The sequence below is a fragment of the Cupressus sempervirens genome, chromosome 10, assembly GCF_028749045.1.
Source record: "Cupressus sempervirens isolate cs-2001-9-10 chromosome 10, ASM2874904v1, whole genome shotgun sequence".
NCBI classification, from domain to species: Eukaryota; Viridiplantae; Streptophyta; class Pinopsida; order Cupressales; family Cupressaceae; genus Cupressus; species Cupressus sempervirens.
The window spans coordinates 982,803,530-982,817,534 of record NC_143127.1 but is presented as its reverse complement, the minus strand read 5'-3'; the positions used below and the strand labels follow the sequence as shown (position 1 = coordinate 982,817,534).

At 37.1% G+C, this 14,005-nt stretch overlaps 1 protein-coding gene across 1 annotated transcript in view; it reads right to left on the bottom strand.

Annotated features, from left to right (window-relative positions):
• Window positions 1–1,678: 1,678 nt before the first annotated feature.
• LOC149537264 (uncharacterized) overlaps window positions 1,679–14,005 on the bottom strand; it is a 114,098-nt gene continuing 101,771 nt past the window's right edge. The window contains exons 13-14 of the mRNA XM_089807602.1: window positions 2,381–2,460; window positions 1,679–2,287 (exon numbers count right to left, since the gene is read on the bottom strand). Coding sequence (XP_089663728.1) covers window positions 2,209–2,287; window positions 2,381–2,460 — 159 coding nt within the window. The 3' untranslated portion in view covers window positions 1,679–2,208. The remainder of the gene's footprint in view (window positions 2,288–2,380; window positions 2,461–14,005) is intronic.

Genomic DNA, 14,005 nt, shown 5'->3' with positions numbered 1-14,005 from the left:
GCATCTTTGATTCAAGGAATCAAACAGAATTTATGCCAGTCTTTTGATATGACTAACCTTGGGCTCATGCATTATTGCCTAGGTGTTGAAGCTTGGTAACAATCTTCTGGTATATTCATCTCTCAGTCCAAATATGTCAGGGCCCTGTTACACAAATTATGAATGCAAGATTGCAATCCTACATCTACGCCTATGGAGAAAGGTCTCAAGTTATCAGCAAAGTCTAGACTCTCCTTTCATTGATGATACTACATACAAGCAACTAATAGGTAATCTCATCTACCTCTCTGCTACTAGGTCTAATATCAGCTTCGCAGTCAGCTATATTTCATGCTTTATGACAGCTCCTTAGGCTGATCATTGGATGGCAACAAAATGTGTGCTTCATTATGTGAATGGCACTTCAAATTATAGACTTTTGTACTCTCGAAGTTCTAATCCTAAACTCAATGGATTCATAGATTCAGATTGGGCAAGCTCTGTTGATGATAAAAAGTCAACATCTAGATACGTCTTCAGTTTGGAATCCGGTGCAATCACATGCCCCAATAAGAAACAGTAGGCAGTTTCTCTCTCCTCTACAAAGGTTGAATATAGAAGGACTGTTAAGGCATGATGTGAAGTTGTTTGGCTTCGTCGTATGCTTGGGGATATGCAGATGTCACCAGTAGGACCGACTTCTCTGTCTGTTGATAACGAATGCGTTATCAAGTTAGCACGAAATCCAATCTTCCATGAACAAACCAAGCATGTGGATGTTCACTGTCATTACATACGATAACTGGTTGAAGAAGGGGCTATAGATTTGTAATATGTTCCTACCACAAATCAGACTACAGACATTCTCACCAAGCCTCTTGGTCCTGATTAAGTTTGTCAAATTCAGAGGACAGCTTGGTGTGTTAGATAGAGTAACCATTAAGGGAGGATATTAAAATAATAGATAAGTCGTCTATTATTAGTTAATGGTTATCTATTGTAAATATCTAATTAGCTTTAGTTTGCTTTCGTTTTTTGCTTTCTCTGGAATAGAATATTTTTATTCTTTACGATCGTTTCCTAAGGCAACATCATCTCATTCTTTTGTATAAATTGACTGTCTGGTTTCTTTAATAACAAGCAAGTATTTACCAATTACTTTGTAATAAAATTCACTACAATACTTTGAAGCTGCACCTGTCACTATTTCCATACTCTTTGGTCGTGTATCTTCCCTAATTACCCCTAGAGGAGCAAGGTAAATAAGAGCCTTTCTTGATGTTTAACTTATTGACATAGAACCTAAAACAGCAAACTGAGAGTGTCCTTGTAAACTCGCAATGGAAACTTGCAGCTCCTCTCTAAAATGACATACCCTATCACCTCTGAAAGCTTCCAGCCAAAAACCAAGATATATGCAATTTTGCAGTTTCCATAATTGAATGAGATCGACATATGACAGCTTAAACCATTTAAGATGGCCAACTCCACAATCCAATCAGCTACAGGTCAAGATGCTGGATGAAAGCTTGCACTTTCTCAGAAGAAAAATTCTAACAAATAGCAAATACCAATTCCAGACACAAACTCATAAGTAACACAAGGGAAATGAAACATAACATCAATGTGGGATTAATCCAAGAATGTGCAATACCTTCCATTTCCGAATGGATTTTTTCAACACAAAATGAGGAAAATCTTGTTTCCCAATCATTCAGAACTCCTTCCACATAAAACAATGAGATTTACAAAAAGATTCTTTACAGTTTCACAAAAATTCATGCCTCACATGTTTTTCAGTTTGCAACTGAGCACTCCATTACAATCCAATTGTGAATATGTTACCTGTACAAATATCCTGTCAATTCTAAGCCAAGCTTAAAGCATTTCTAAAGGGAGAATGTTTGAATCAATCACATAATTTTTACATTTAAGTATGATTTTGTACAGTAGCCATTGCAACTGACAAAAACTCGGGTCTTCAAATTTCTTCACCAAGAGAATTCCAATTAAACCAGAGTTGCGATAATAGCCATCACTGATTAAACAAGCAACAACCATGGTCAAAATTATCATTTTTTATGTACCATATATTGATTACAATTGTTGCCCTCCTCTTAGAACAGACTGAAGACCATCCCTGGAAAATCGGCAGAAAATCTGGGGAAGAATGAAAGTTCAAACTTTCCCAAAATGTTATGTTTCCAACTCTGATAATGGTACATATATTTACACATCATAGACAGGCATGCGTTCAACAATAGAAACCCTGCAAATGGGGCACCTTTTACACTTCTCTGAACACATGCTGAAAAGAAAACAGAAACAATAGTGTTAGATGTCAATTATCTTCTGCATCTGTTCTAAGAAAACATTAAAATGTATGGCAGCCCAAACCAACCTGCACAGAATGCGATGCCTACAAGGAAGTAACACAACAGCAATATCTCCTTCAAAACATATTCTACATAGAACCTTTTCCTGAAACAGGCAAAATGGATTAAGGCATTTAGATTCAACAAGGCCTCAACAGCATTAATAACATGTCTAAAACTTAAATGCCAATTGCTCTTTATTTGTGTTATTTCTTAACATTGGCAATAGTTTACAGTCATGTCTTGTTGATTTCCTCTACCCGTCATCAGGTGATATAGTAGTAGTTTCAAATTGCAAGCAATACAAACCATTTAGCATATCCCACAGGTTGAGAATTTTGTTCCACTATTAAACTGTAAAATAGTTAAAGTCTAGAGTATTTGCTTGTTAGTAATTAGATAGTTTATATTATTGCCTCTAGTAAAAAGTCAAAACCCTCAAGCTGCACATGAACAAATTTCAACTACAAGCTTCTAATTTTTCCCTTCAACAACTGGTAACTATAATGCTCTTGGGATCGTGCTGACAACCACAAGCATGATAATAATGATATAAATTTGATCGGATAAGCATTCAATTTAATTTGGTTGAGATTACCACCCTAAAGTGAATTTTGGAACAGATAAAAATCAAAATTGGGGAAAACAAGGAAGATTTTTTTCTGATAGTGACATATAAGACTAAAGTCGAAACAGACTTACAATAACAATTGTCGAAAATATCATGACTGAATAGTTCTGGCAAACTATTTCAGTCAGACAGGGAAAAGGAATTTGTTGCAAGCCACACATTACCATGATATCTGCTGCCACCAAGAAACTTACCAACTAAAATTAAAATTCAGCCTGACTAGAAACAAAGATGCCACCACATTCTCAATAAAAAATATTTGTAAGTGCTGAATAAATAGTCATGGAATGGCACCTGCGCCAATTCCACATAGAACTTGTGAATAACGAGGCTAAATCACTTGTGACATCTTTTCATGCTATGTTACCAGTTCAAGGATGGCTTCTCTAGTATGGCTAAAAAACTTCTCAGGTGCAATATGGCTGCGCTGATCTGTCAAAAGGTAAATTGGTAATCCAATTCTCCCCAAGGGCCTCTAAGTGCCAGTGGGCATGCCAGAAAGATGCTCTTGCTTCAATGGTAGTCGGTAGCAGGCATGCAGGAGATACAGGAAGAGTAGCAGGAACAAGGAGCAGCTGCCCTAAAGGAGCTATAAAGAGAATGCATTCAAACTGTAGGGCTGAAATATACAAAGTGAATGCCCCATAGGAGAAGAAAAATGTGAAGTAGGTGAGGCATTCAGGTTGGGTGCATTCAAGAGATATGTAAGTTCAGTGGTATCCTCACTGGGAAAGCATCAAAATAGAAGTGGTAACCTCGCTAGTTACCAAACCACACCACAATGCACATATAATGTGTCACCATCCACAGGCTCTAGGCCCCAACTTTGGGGTCAGTTCAACCTAGGGTACTGACAAATACCTCAAGGTCCATCCATACCTGCAGTGGGTTTGGAAGGTACCCACACACACAAACACAAAAACAAACTCATTTTGGGTATTGTGAATGGAGAACAAAAATATTATTCATCCTTTTGGAACTAGTTTTTGTGCTTGCCATTGTACAGACAGTGTTGATTGATTGGGTGAATGTTCCAAACTGTTTGGGTTTGCTATTCCTACGCTAGAGGAGGTTGATAAAAAATCTGAGTGGATCACTAAGGCTACAAATCTTGTCTTTGGTGATAAGGACCTTTGATTGGATCAACAGTGCAGATAAAGAGGCTGAGATTGTAGTCATGGCTAATGAGGATGGAGCACGAGCAGACACAAGTGAAACTAATGTTGGTAAGTGTGGCATGGAGTCACAAATAGAGACTATGGTTGTTGATTCATCAAGGATCTAACTTATACACCTCCATTAGGGATGCTGGCTCCCCAAAGCCATAGACTTGTAGTTTCTGATTCAATATATGTTTTGAACATTTGATGTCATGGATTTTATATTCGATAAGTTATGCATACATTTGACAATATTTATAATTTTATATATCTAAGTTTGTTATTTCCTTCAGCTACAATTGGTGTTTATACTTTGCAATCAAATGTATACTTGAGTACATGATCAAATTAGCTTCTAGTCAATGATGCTATTCTGTCTTTAGGGTTTATTTAATAAAGGATGCATTCAAAACAACTTCTAACGCCTTTCCTAGGTTGTCTTGACAAGTGGTTTTTGTCAAGTCTTGATTTTCAAGTCAAGTCAATCTTGTTGAGTCCACAGCGAGTCCAAGTCTCATTTCTATGATTACAATAGAATAGTCCAAATAAAAAAAGAGTTGACCCTAGATATTATTCTCAAAGATCAGTCTCCAAGGAGATGTCATCACCAAAAGTTTGCAGTTCATAATAGTTTCCACTCAGCTCATCACCCAAAAGTTCGCAAAAACCTTTCATACTTTGAAGCACCAAACCCAACAATACACAAGGCAATGTAGGACTAGGAGAACCTTCAAATGGAACTACATCAAATCTCATTAGTTCTTGGAGTCCCCTCATCAGATTAAAGTCAAAATGCACACTTCAAAGTACACCAAATTCTAGGACACCTTGTACCTGACACGAATCACCCCAAGGCTTGGACTGACATATAACACAGCAACACTTTCCTCTTATCTCACCAAATGTAGAGAATTCGTTATATCTAGCATAGAGGAACAATTACTCTAAATAATACAATCTGTTGGGTAGATATTTAGCAACTAACAAGTTGGGGTAAAATCTAGTCGAAAAATAGGATGACCAGCCACAGTGTGTGAGGCAGACTCTCTCCTACCTTAAAGGGAAGGCTCCCCCTTGTCACCGTTCTTTGGATCAACTCAAGGTAATCAAGAAGTTGATCGATTTTGTCAAGGGATGTTACCAATATTCTTTCCTCTTAGCTTTCAGAAAAGAATCCACTTATCCACAGAGCGAGTAATGGGCAAGATGAAACCTCAAACTACAATTCTATCTAAAGTTGTAAACGGTGATACAGATAAACTAACACTAACTCAAAGGCTAGTTGAAAGCATACTAGTTTGGCTCTAAGTCCTGTTTTAACCTATTCTATAAGAATAACCTCTACCATTGGGGCACAGAGACTTCCAGAAGTAGGGAATTCTAACTATTTTTTGTGAATTTGAGATGGTAATACAAGCTACAGCCAGAGCTCCTAGTCTATGTATTGCCACAACCGCTCTCAGTCAAAGCTTCGGCTCCGATTGCTTCTTAACTCACTACGCTTTATTATTGAACACACAATAATAACATGAATCAAAGACAATAGACACAAATTATAGTCAAAGCTTCTAATTTACTCTATCAATTGCTTCCAGTCAAAGCTTTGAATCCAATTGCTTCTATTATTCACTTTTCTTCCAAATTCGTACTACACAATCAAAGTTATGCTTGCACAAGTGTGGCAAAGCTTTCTTGCATACAACAAAAGATGACATTTACAATGAGGGGTCACTTCTTTATACAAGCAAAGGAGTTGAGAAAAAGACAGAAGAAAAAGTGGGAGCAACTCAACCAACTTTGACCTGGTCTAACTAAAAGAGAAATTATTGAGTTACATGCAACTACACATGCAACTTGCATTACATGTAATTACACATTTTCATGTAATACATCCTCTTCAATTACAGACATGAAAGAAGAAGAAGAAAGACAGAAAAGAATTGAAACAATCCTAGGGATTGTTTTGAACAACCTTGTACTTGGCAATGCAATCTCGGATGATAACAGGATCGAGAGTTCCTGTGTTTTGTGCCACTGCATTCACCTTGATAATCATGGTGTTACGTTTTTTGATAACCTCTAACTCTCTTTGATGAATTGCTCGTTGTCATTTGAAAAATTGACGTGTTCAATCTTTTCTCGCTCAAGTTGTCGTGAATTCTCCTTTTGTAGATCAGCACATTTTGAAATCTATGACACTTTGAAAACCTGCTTAACGGTGTCCAAATGTGAACTCAGAATAACTTTCCATCAGCAATTTTAACTTCTTTTTTGAAGTAAAGGGCTTGGCACATTCTCACACGAACTCAGGTTCTTGGACAACCATTGGGAAAATGGAGACCAAATGAATTATTGCTTCTTGAGGATCAAAGCATATCTTCTCGACGGGATGTCTCTGATCTTTGAAGAAGTTTCAACATATCTTGAAGTGTAGACCGCAACATGAAGATGAAAACATCTTTAAAATGAGATTAGATCCATGAAAACCTTTGGATTTGAGTTACAATGACGAATCCATGAGGGGTGGATATTCGAAGTATGGATTTGACACTTCAGGAACACATGGATGGCTGTAAATGAACAGGAAAGCATATGTAGATGCAAAACAGTAGGTGGAGAGAGAGAAGCATGAAGTGGGTAATGAATATGCTTTGGGACATGAGAGTGAAACACATGTAAATGAAAACTCTTAATTTTTAAAAAGTGACTTGAGCTTTCAAGATGTCATTGCACGGAAAGAGGATTACATGTATATGCAACATGTAATGAGAAACGGAAAGTGAGATAAGTGGAAATGGAAATAAAAAATGAGATTACACGTACGTGCGGATCATGAATGGAAATACATGCAATCACATGTGAAGAATGAGATGAGAAGTGTTGTGACATGGAAAGATGGAAAAGAAATGAGAAGATGCTTTTGCATAAAATAGAAAGTGGAGTGAAATGAAACATGATCAAGAGCTTGGGAAAGACCTTGCAACTTCTTCAAAATGAAGAAAACCGAAAAGCAAACACACAAAACACAAAAACAAACTTCAAAAGAAAAACGTACCTTTGGCAAAAGACTCAAACATGTCAACAAGAAAGCCACTTCAACATGCAATTTTGAATTTGGAGTTTGGGAAAAACCCAAGAACATGAAAATGAACCATTTCATCATTTTCAAAGGGAAAATACACTTTTCATGGCAACAAAATCAACGAGTGTAAATCATCAAGCTAAAACATGCAAAAAATCAGCAAGATAAGCACAAATTAATTAGCAAGAAGGAAAATGTCCACTTACATGATTATTGTGTGCCAAAAATGGAGGAAGAAGCTCAAATGTTAAAAAATTCTCAAACAAACTTGGATCTTTTCAAACTTTGCAAGAGGAAGTCATAATGGGCAGCAAATGAGGCATTTTCAATGCAAAATGCTAAAAACGTGCCCTAAAATCCCTCAAACTTCCAACATTTTTAGCAAAAGATGAAGTTAAAAACGGTTTTTGATAAAAACATGATTCTAAAAGGGCATTACATGAGTCATTTTTTACCTTTGAATGCAAAAATGTGCCCTCCAATGTCATCTATAATGAGCAAAAATCCAAAATGACCCCTCCTTTGGCAAAAACATGAGTTTTAAAGGCCTAAATCTGAGTGCTTTTGTCCAAAACAAGACTCCATATGAGGCTGAAACAAAGCATTTTTAGCATGAATGAGGTTGCCAAATACATGGGATTGCATGAGGATGCAAAAACGCCTCTTGAGGGAAAGATTTCAAGTCATTCCATCTCTCGAAGAAATCACCAAAAAACAGGTTCTTGGAGGCCAAAGTCATGAAATTCTTAAAAACGGGTTTTGGAAGGGCAAATGCATGAAGTTGAAAGCAAAACAGACTTTTTTTGAGTGATTACATGTTTTAAATATGCATAATAGACCCAAACGCACCTTTTAGAGGCCATTACATGTTTTAAAAACATTCAATGGGCTCTCCCAAGGCAAAAACGCACCTTTTTGGTGCATATGCATGTTTTAAAAACATGCTTTTTGCCCAAGAACGGATTCTAGAGATGCAATTACATGTCTTTGGTGCAAAACGCACGTTTTTGGTGTAAAGACATGTTTAAGTTACTTGCATATGCAACCCAAGGCAAAAACTCACCTTTTTGATGTGTTGGCTTGGTTTTTCGCATTTAAGAATTTTGCAAAATTATAGTGACCTAGAATTTTGCAATTGGGGTTGTGCCCTAGAAAAAAATCCTAAATTTGCATCTTTCCACACTGTTGCAGCAGTTTTGCTGCAGAAGAATGAAGAGAGATATGAAAAAAGAATTGCATTTTTCAGTAAATCCCTCCAGCCTACAGAATTGAAGTATGAAATCTATGAAAAGCAAGCTTATCCTTTAGTCAAAGTTGTTAAAGCTTTTAGATGTTACTTAGTAGGTGCTACCGTTATTGCATTTGTGCCAAGTGCAACAGTCAAAGATATTTTCTCTCAATAGGTGGACTCTAGCAAGAGATGCAGATGGATAAACAAGATTCAAAAATTCAATATTGACATCCAAATCACTAAGTTGGTGAGAGGCCAAGGGTTAGCAAAATTGATGGCTCAGTCAAATTTGGATGCTAACCAAGTGAATCTTGTATGTATACAAATGTGATATATTATTTGCTGCACATGGAAGCCCCATCCCACCTAACAGATAATGAAAGGAGAACTACAAAATTGCATGCCATTAGGTAAGTTATTGTTAATGGAAGTTTGTGATGGAGAAATTTTGAAAGGATACTCTTGAAGTGCATTAATCACAAAGAATCAGAGAAGGTATTAAATGATATGCATTCAGGGGTATGTGAGGTTCATTATATGGCAAAGACTATTGCCCACAAGGTAATGAGAGTAGGATTATGGTGGCCTAGTTTATTTAAAGATGCACAAATTCTAGTTAGAAAGTATGACTCATGCCAAAGATTTGCAAGGAAATTAAAATTTTCTGGCAATAATCCTCTGAAGTCAGTAGAAATACAAGCACCTTTTCAGCAATGAGGCATGGATTTCATAGGAGAGATCTCTACCAAATCTAATAGTGGTTATTCATGGATATTGGTAGCAACTGACTACTTTACAAAATGGGTAGAGGCTATTCCCACTAGAAATGCTACCAGTAAAGTAGTTAATAACTTTCACTGAACAACATCATAACAAGGTTTGGGTTTCCTCAAAAAAATGTGACAGATAATGCTATGTGTTTCAGATCAAAAGTATATGTCAAGTTTTGTGACAAATATGGCATTACCAAATCAACATCATCACCCTATCATCCACAGGGAAATGGACAAGTTGAATCTACAAATAAGAGTCTGTAGTTTGGGCTGACAGAGTGACAGTCAAGAAAGCAATAGGTGTTTCACCTTTTGACATTGTGTACAAAATCCAAGCAAGGATGCCTTAAAAATAACCTGATAGGCCTCTACAACTACACCCAAGTATATGATGATGATGTTATTGATGATATGCAGGAGAGGATGGATGAGTTGGTAGGATTAACAGAAACCAGAAAGGAAGCATCTGCCAAGAATGTAAAATTACAGCTGCAAGCCAAACTTTTGTATGACAGGAAACCAGTGGCCGAAAAGTTTGAACCTTAAGATCTAGTTTTAATGTGGAATGCTAGAATTGAGGACAAAGGCAAGCATGGTAAATTTGATCCTATCTGGTTGGGTCCTTATCTAGTTTTCTGCATGGGGTGAAGATTCCTACATTTTAAAGGAGCTATCAAGTGATATTCTTGAGCTACCAGTTCATGGACAGTTCTTGAAGAGGTATTTTTGTTAAAATATTTTTCTTTCCATGAACAATAGTTAGGTTTGCCCATTTTGTAAATCCCTTGTACATATGTGTGGCTTTCTATATATATTTGTTGTTTTTTGTTGAGTGTGCGTTACTCTCTCAAAGTTGTCAGTTTTGTCTTTTAAGTGGTCTACTTCTTCCAAGGATTCTGAGCCCTCGCATGAATTTGTTATATTCATCGTCCCTAGACAGAGCCACTGTTGGCCTAGATTTTCACATTTAAGAATTTTGCAAAATTATAGTGAAAAAAAAAATTATTATTTTGCAATTAGGGGTTGTGCCCTAGAAAAATTCCTAAATTTTGTTGCCCTAATGATTTTGTGTCCTAGGTTACTAAAAATGGGTTTGCATTATTCGCATTTTCAAAAATGCACGGAGAGGTTTTTAGATAAAGCCCTAGAATACCTTTGAAAAAACCCTTTATTACATGGTTTTCGCACATTCTTTTATTATTTTCATAAAAACTTATTAACCTAGCACATATTGCTTTTTAACCCTAGGTTTACCTTGGATCAATTCGCGTAGTGTTTCTTTTGAAACTCCTGACCCTTGTAGAGTTTATTGTATTGACCATTGATCATGTGAAGATCGAAAGATCAGCGTATCCCCAAATTCTAAGGTTGTGTGAAGTTTAAACAAAGCGGGGATGCGACCTTGTGACACCTGTCCCTACAGGCCCCCTTTCCTTGGTTTTAAAGAAATGTAGATCGTCAATCAAATGATGATCGACAATCGTTGCTTCCCCAGATTCTGGATATGTGCGGAGTTTAACTAAAGCGTGGAAGAGACGTGCTGACACGTGGATAAAGGGGGACCGGATTCAGTTGATGGGCCGCAAAAGGGAACTGCCAGAGCAAGTGACAAATTGGCATGTTCCGATTGGTTAAAGTTGCTGACTAGGACAGAGGAAGGTTAGTTTTTCAGAACCATTGATCAGATGAAGATCGACGCTTATTGCATCCCCGCATTATGAAGGTTGTGACATGTGGACATCATGGGGTCAGCCTTTTTATGAGTTGCCAGACGCTGCTAAGTTGGATAAGATGCCAGATGTTTTGTCCTAATTTGTCAAATGATGATCGACGATCGTCGCTTCCCTAGATTTTGAAGATGATCAAACTTTAACCAAAGCAAGGAAGCGAGGTGATGATGTGTATCAATGGGCCCGTAGTAAAGGCAGCAGCAATTAAAGTTCAAGATCATCGCAGCTTCACAAGAGGTTAAGGTTAACCTAGGGTTGAAGTGGCGAAGAAGCGAAAATGCCTTCATCGCATCTTCACAGGGTTAAAAGGTAGCTTGTGTTTTCAATTTTGAAGGAGTTGTCTTGTTGATAAAAACATTGAGCTTAAATAGTTATCACTATCGAAGGCAGTCAGATAAACCTTGAAGGCAAAGTTCCGAGGATGCAAAAGGCAAAACAGCAGTTAAGGTTTGACTCATCACAGCATCGCACAGAGTTAAGGATAACCTGAGCTATGAGCAACAAAATAGCGAAGCATTGTGATCGCACATTCGCAAGGGTTAGATGTTCAGTTAAAGGTTAAGTTGCAAGCTTGCGAGATGGATTCAAGGCAGTTAACATTCATGGTTATCGCATCGTCGTAGCTCAAGCATAGTAGTTATTAAAAGGGGTAGCGAAGTTGCGAAATAACTAAGGCAACCCATTTTGCATGGTCGCAGCTAGGGATAGAGAGAAAGCATAAATCGTGGCAAAGGCACAATTGTGGTTAGTGTGGAGTTATCGCAAGCTTGCATGGATTATTAAATTGAAATAGTAAGCAGCTGCGAAGTAGCGATAAAGGTCAAAATAAAGGTTCTTTGCAATATCGCAAGTCAACATGGTCAACATGGAAAGAGGGTTACAAAGCAGCAACAAAGAGGAATGGCATCGTCACAGGCATAGCATCACAGTTTGGTTTCAAGGCCACGAAGTTGCGAGAAGGTGACAAGGTGACGAGTCCAGCACATGGGCAATCAGCTAGAGATTTGACAGAGGTAGCATAAAACACTAGTTTTATTTACTCAAATTGTTGAGCTAGAGCAAGGGGTTTTGATTGTAAGATCGTAAAGACCAGTCCCCAAGCTTACGAGGATATGAGGGGTTTTGTATTCAAAGAAAATCAACAAAATAGCACACAGGTCAGCACCAAGGGAGATGAGTTGATGCTGCACAGCCTTGATGGTGATCGGACTTTCAGGTGGAGTGTGTTAGTAAGAAATTCAGATAAAATCATATCCATTGAATGACCACCAAGAAAGAGATGAATGTTTTGGAAGCAGTTGCAAATATCAAGGTTTTGTTGGCAGAAAGTAGTTAGAGATTTACATAATTAAGGGCAGTAGAAGACAAACTAAATTAAGTTGAAGACTCTTGCAATAAGTGCCTCCTTCCAACCTTGCAACTATTTTCCTAGTTTGATCTGAATGCAGAGAATGTTTTAAATATATCATCGTAGAAATATCTCTATATTTTGTTTTCCTGTAAGATTTTGACATGTGTCCTCCCATCTAAAGCTTGTTGCAATCCTTCTCTATATAAGGATTTCCAAGATGTGGAGTGATGGTCCAAAGTCTGTACAATTTTAGTATTTATGCTAAGTTGCAGTCGGTCCAGTAGTTTCTGTGTCAATTTTATGTGATGTTTCAATTTTGCAATCCAGGAATATAAATGAATCTTGAATGACAGTTTTGTCATACCTTGAGCTATTCTTGAGTTTATACCAGTAATGTATTATTTTCAAGGAAGATTAATACAAAGGAAGTTTCTACAATATTTGTGTCTCTGAGTTCTGTCTCCATTTCCATGTGTCTGAAATTTTGGGATTGAAAAGAACAAGGTTCTTTCATTTTAATGCAACTTGGATGGGCTGTATATATTTTCATTGATTGCTTTTAATTCGAGGAGTTAAGTAAACGCTTTCATGAATTGATAGGGTTTCTAGGTATATGGGAGGGATATCATAAGAATGAAATTTAGGGCGAATTGCTAATAAATTAATTTTAAGGTAATTAATTAGGTCAAGATTGTGCTGGTTAGACTCTGTATAGCAATGGATAAGGCACTAAATATCAATTCAGATACAATTGAAAAGTTCATATGGTTGCATAAAGCACATACAAAATCAAATCAGTTTTTACTTTTCTGTAATGAAGAATCAAACTGCTGGTTGTCACTTATTTGTAATAGTATCTCTATGAGTTATAGTTAGCTGTTGTAATCAGGGATTTATTGCAAATCTAAGAAGAATTGTTGACCGTTATCTACTATAGGGGATGGATCTGAAGAGAAGAGTCTGAGTAAGTGAATTGTGAAGAAGAAGATTAAAACTATCCAATCATTTCCATCCCTAAGGTGCACCCACCTTGGCCCTGCAGAGCCTAAAGTGTAGAGAGTCCTATGAGATTCTGTTGAAGTCGGTCCAAATCTAAAGAAAATTCAGTTTAATATAGGAAATAGCTAGCCCTTAGACTGAGTCTTGCATCCTGGTATTGGATTTTATATCAACCTGGTAGTTTTTGGTTCCAGCAGAGGTGATTGAGGTCAGCAAAAGGAAGTTGAGTAACAAGTCCATCAAGGAATATCTAATTTGCTTGAAGGATTTACCATATGAAGATGCCACTTGGGAGGGTGAATCCATCCTACAGCATCCAGCACTAAGATTAATTGAGGGCAAGCAATCCCAGGGAGGATTGTAATGTTCCCTTCTCCATGCTAGGCCTTATGGCACCTTGTTGGTCTATCTCTCCATCTGAATAGGCTAACGGCATTTAATTTGAGAATGCTAGTCAATCACAAGATTCTATTTAGTTTCATTGGGGAAATATTTAAGTGTGGAACTCCTATAGTTAAGTCACTTTATTTAGTAAAGTTGATTTATAAGTGACTAAAAGAAGAAATTAGCTTTTAACCCATATTGCCTAATTGTTTGCATTTTCCCTCACATCAAGGTTATAAAAGCAAGAAGCTACATTGGGATTCGCACAATGAAAATATGATATTGTTCAAATACAAGGTTGCTTAAATGT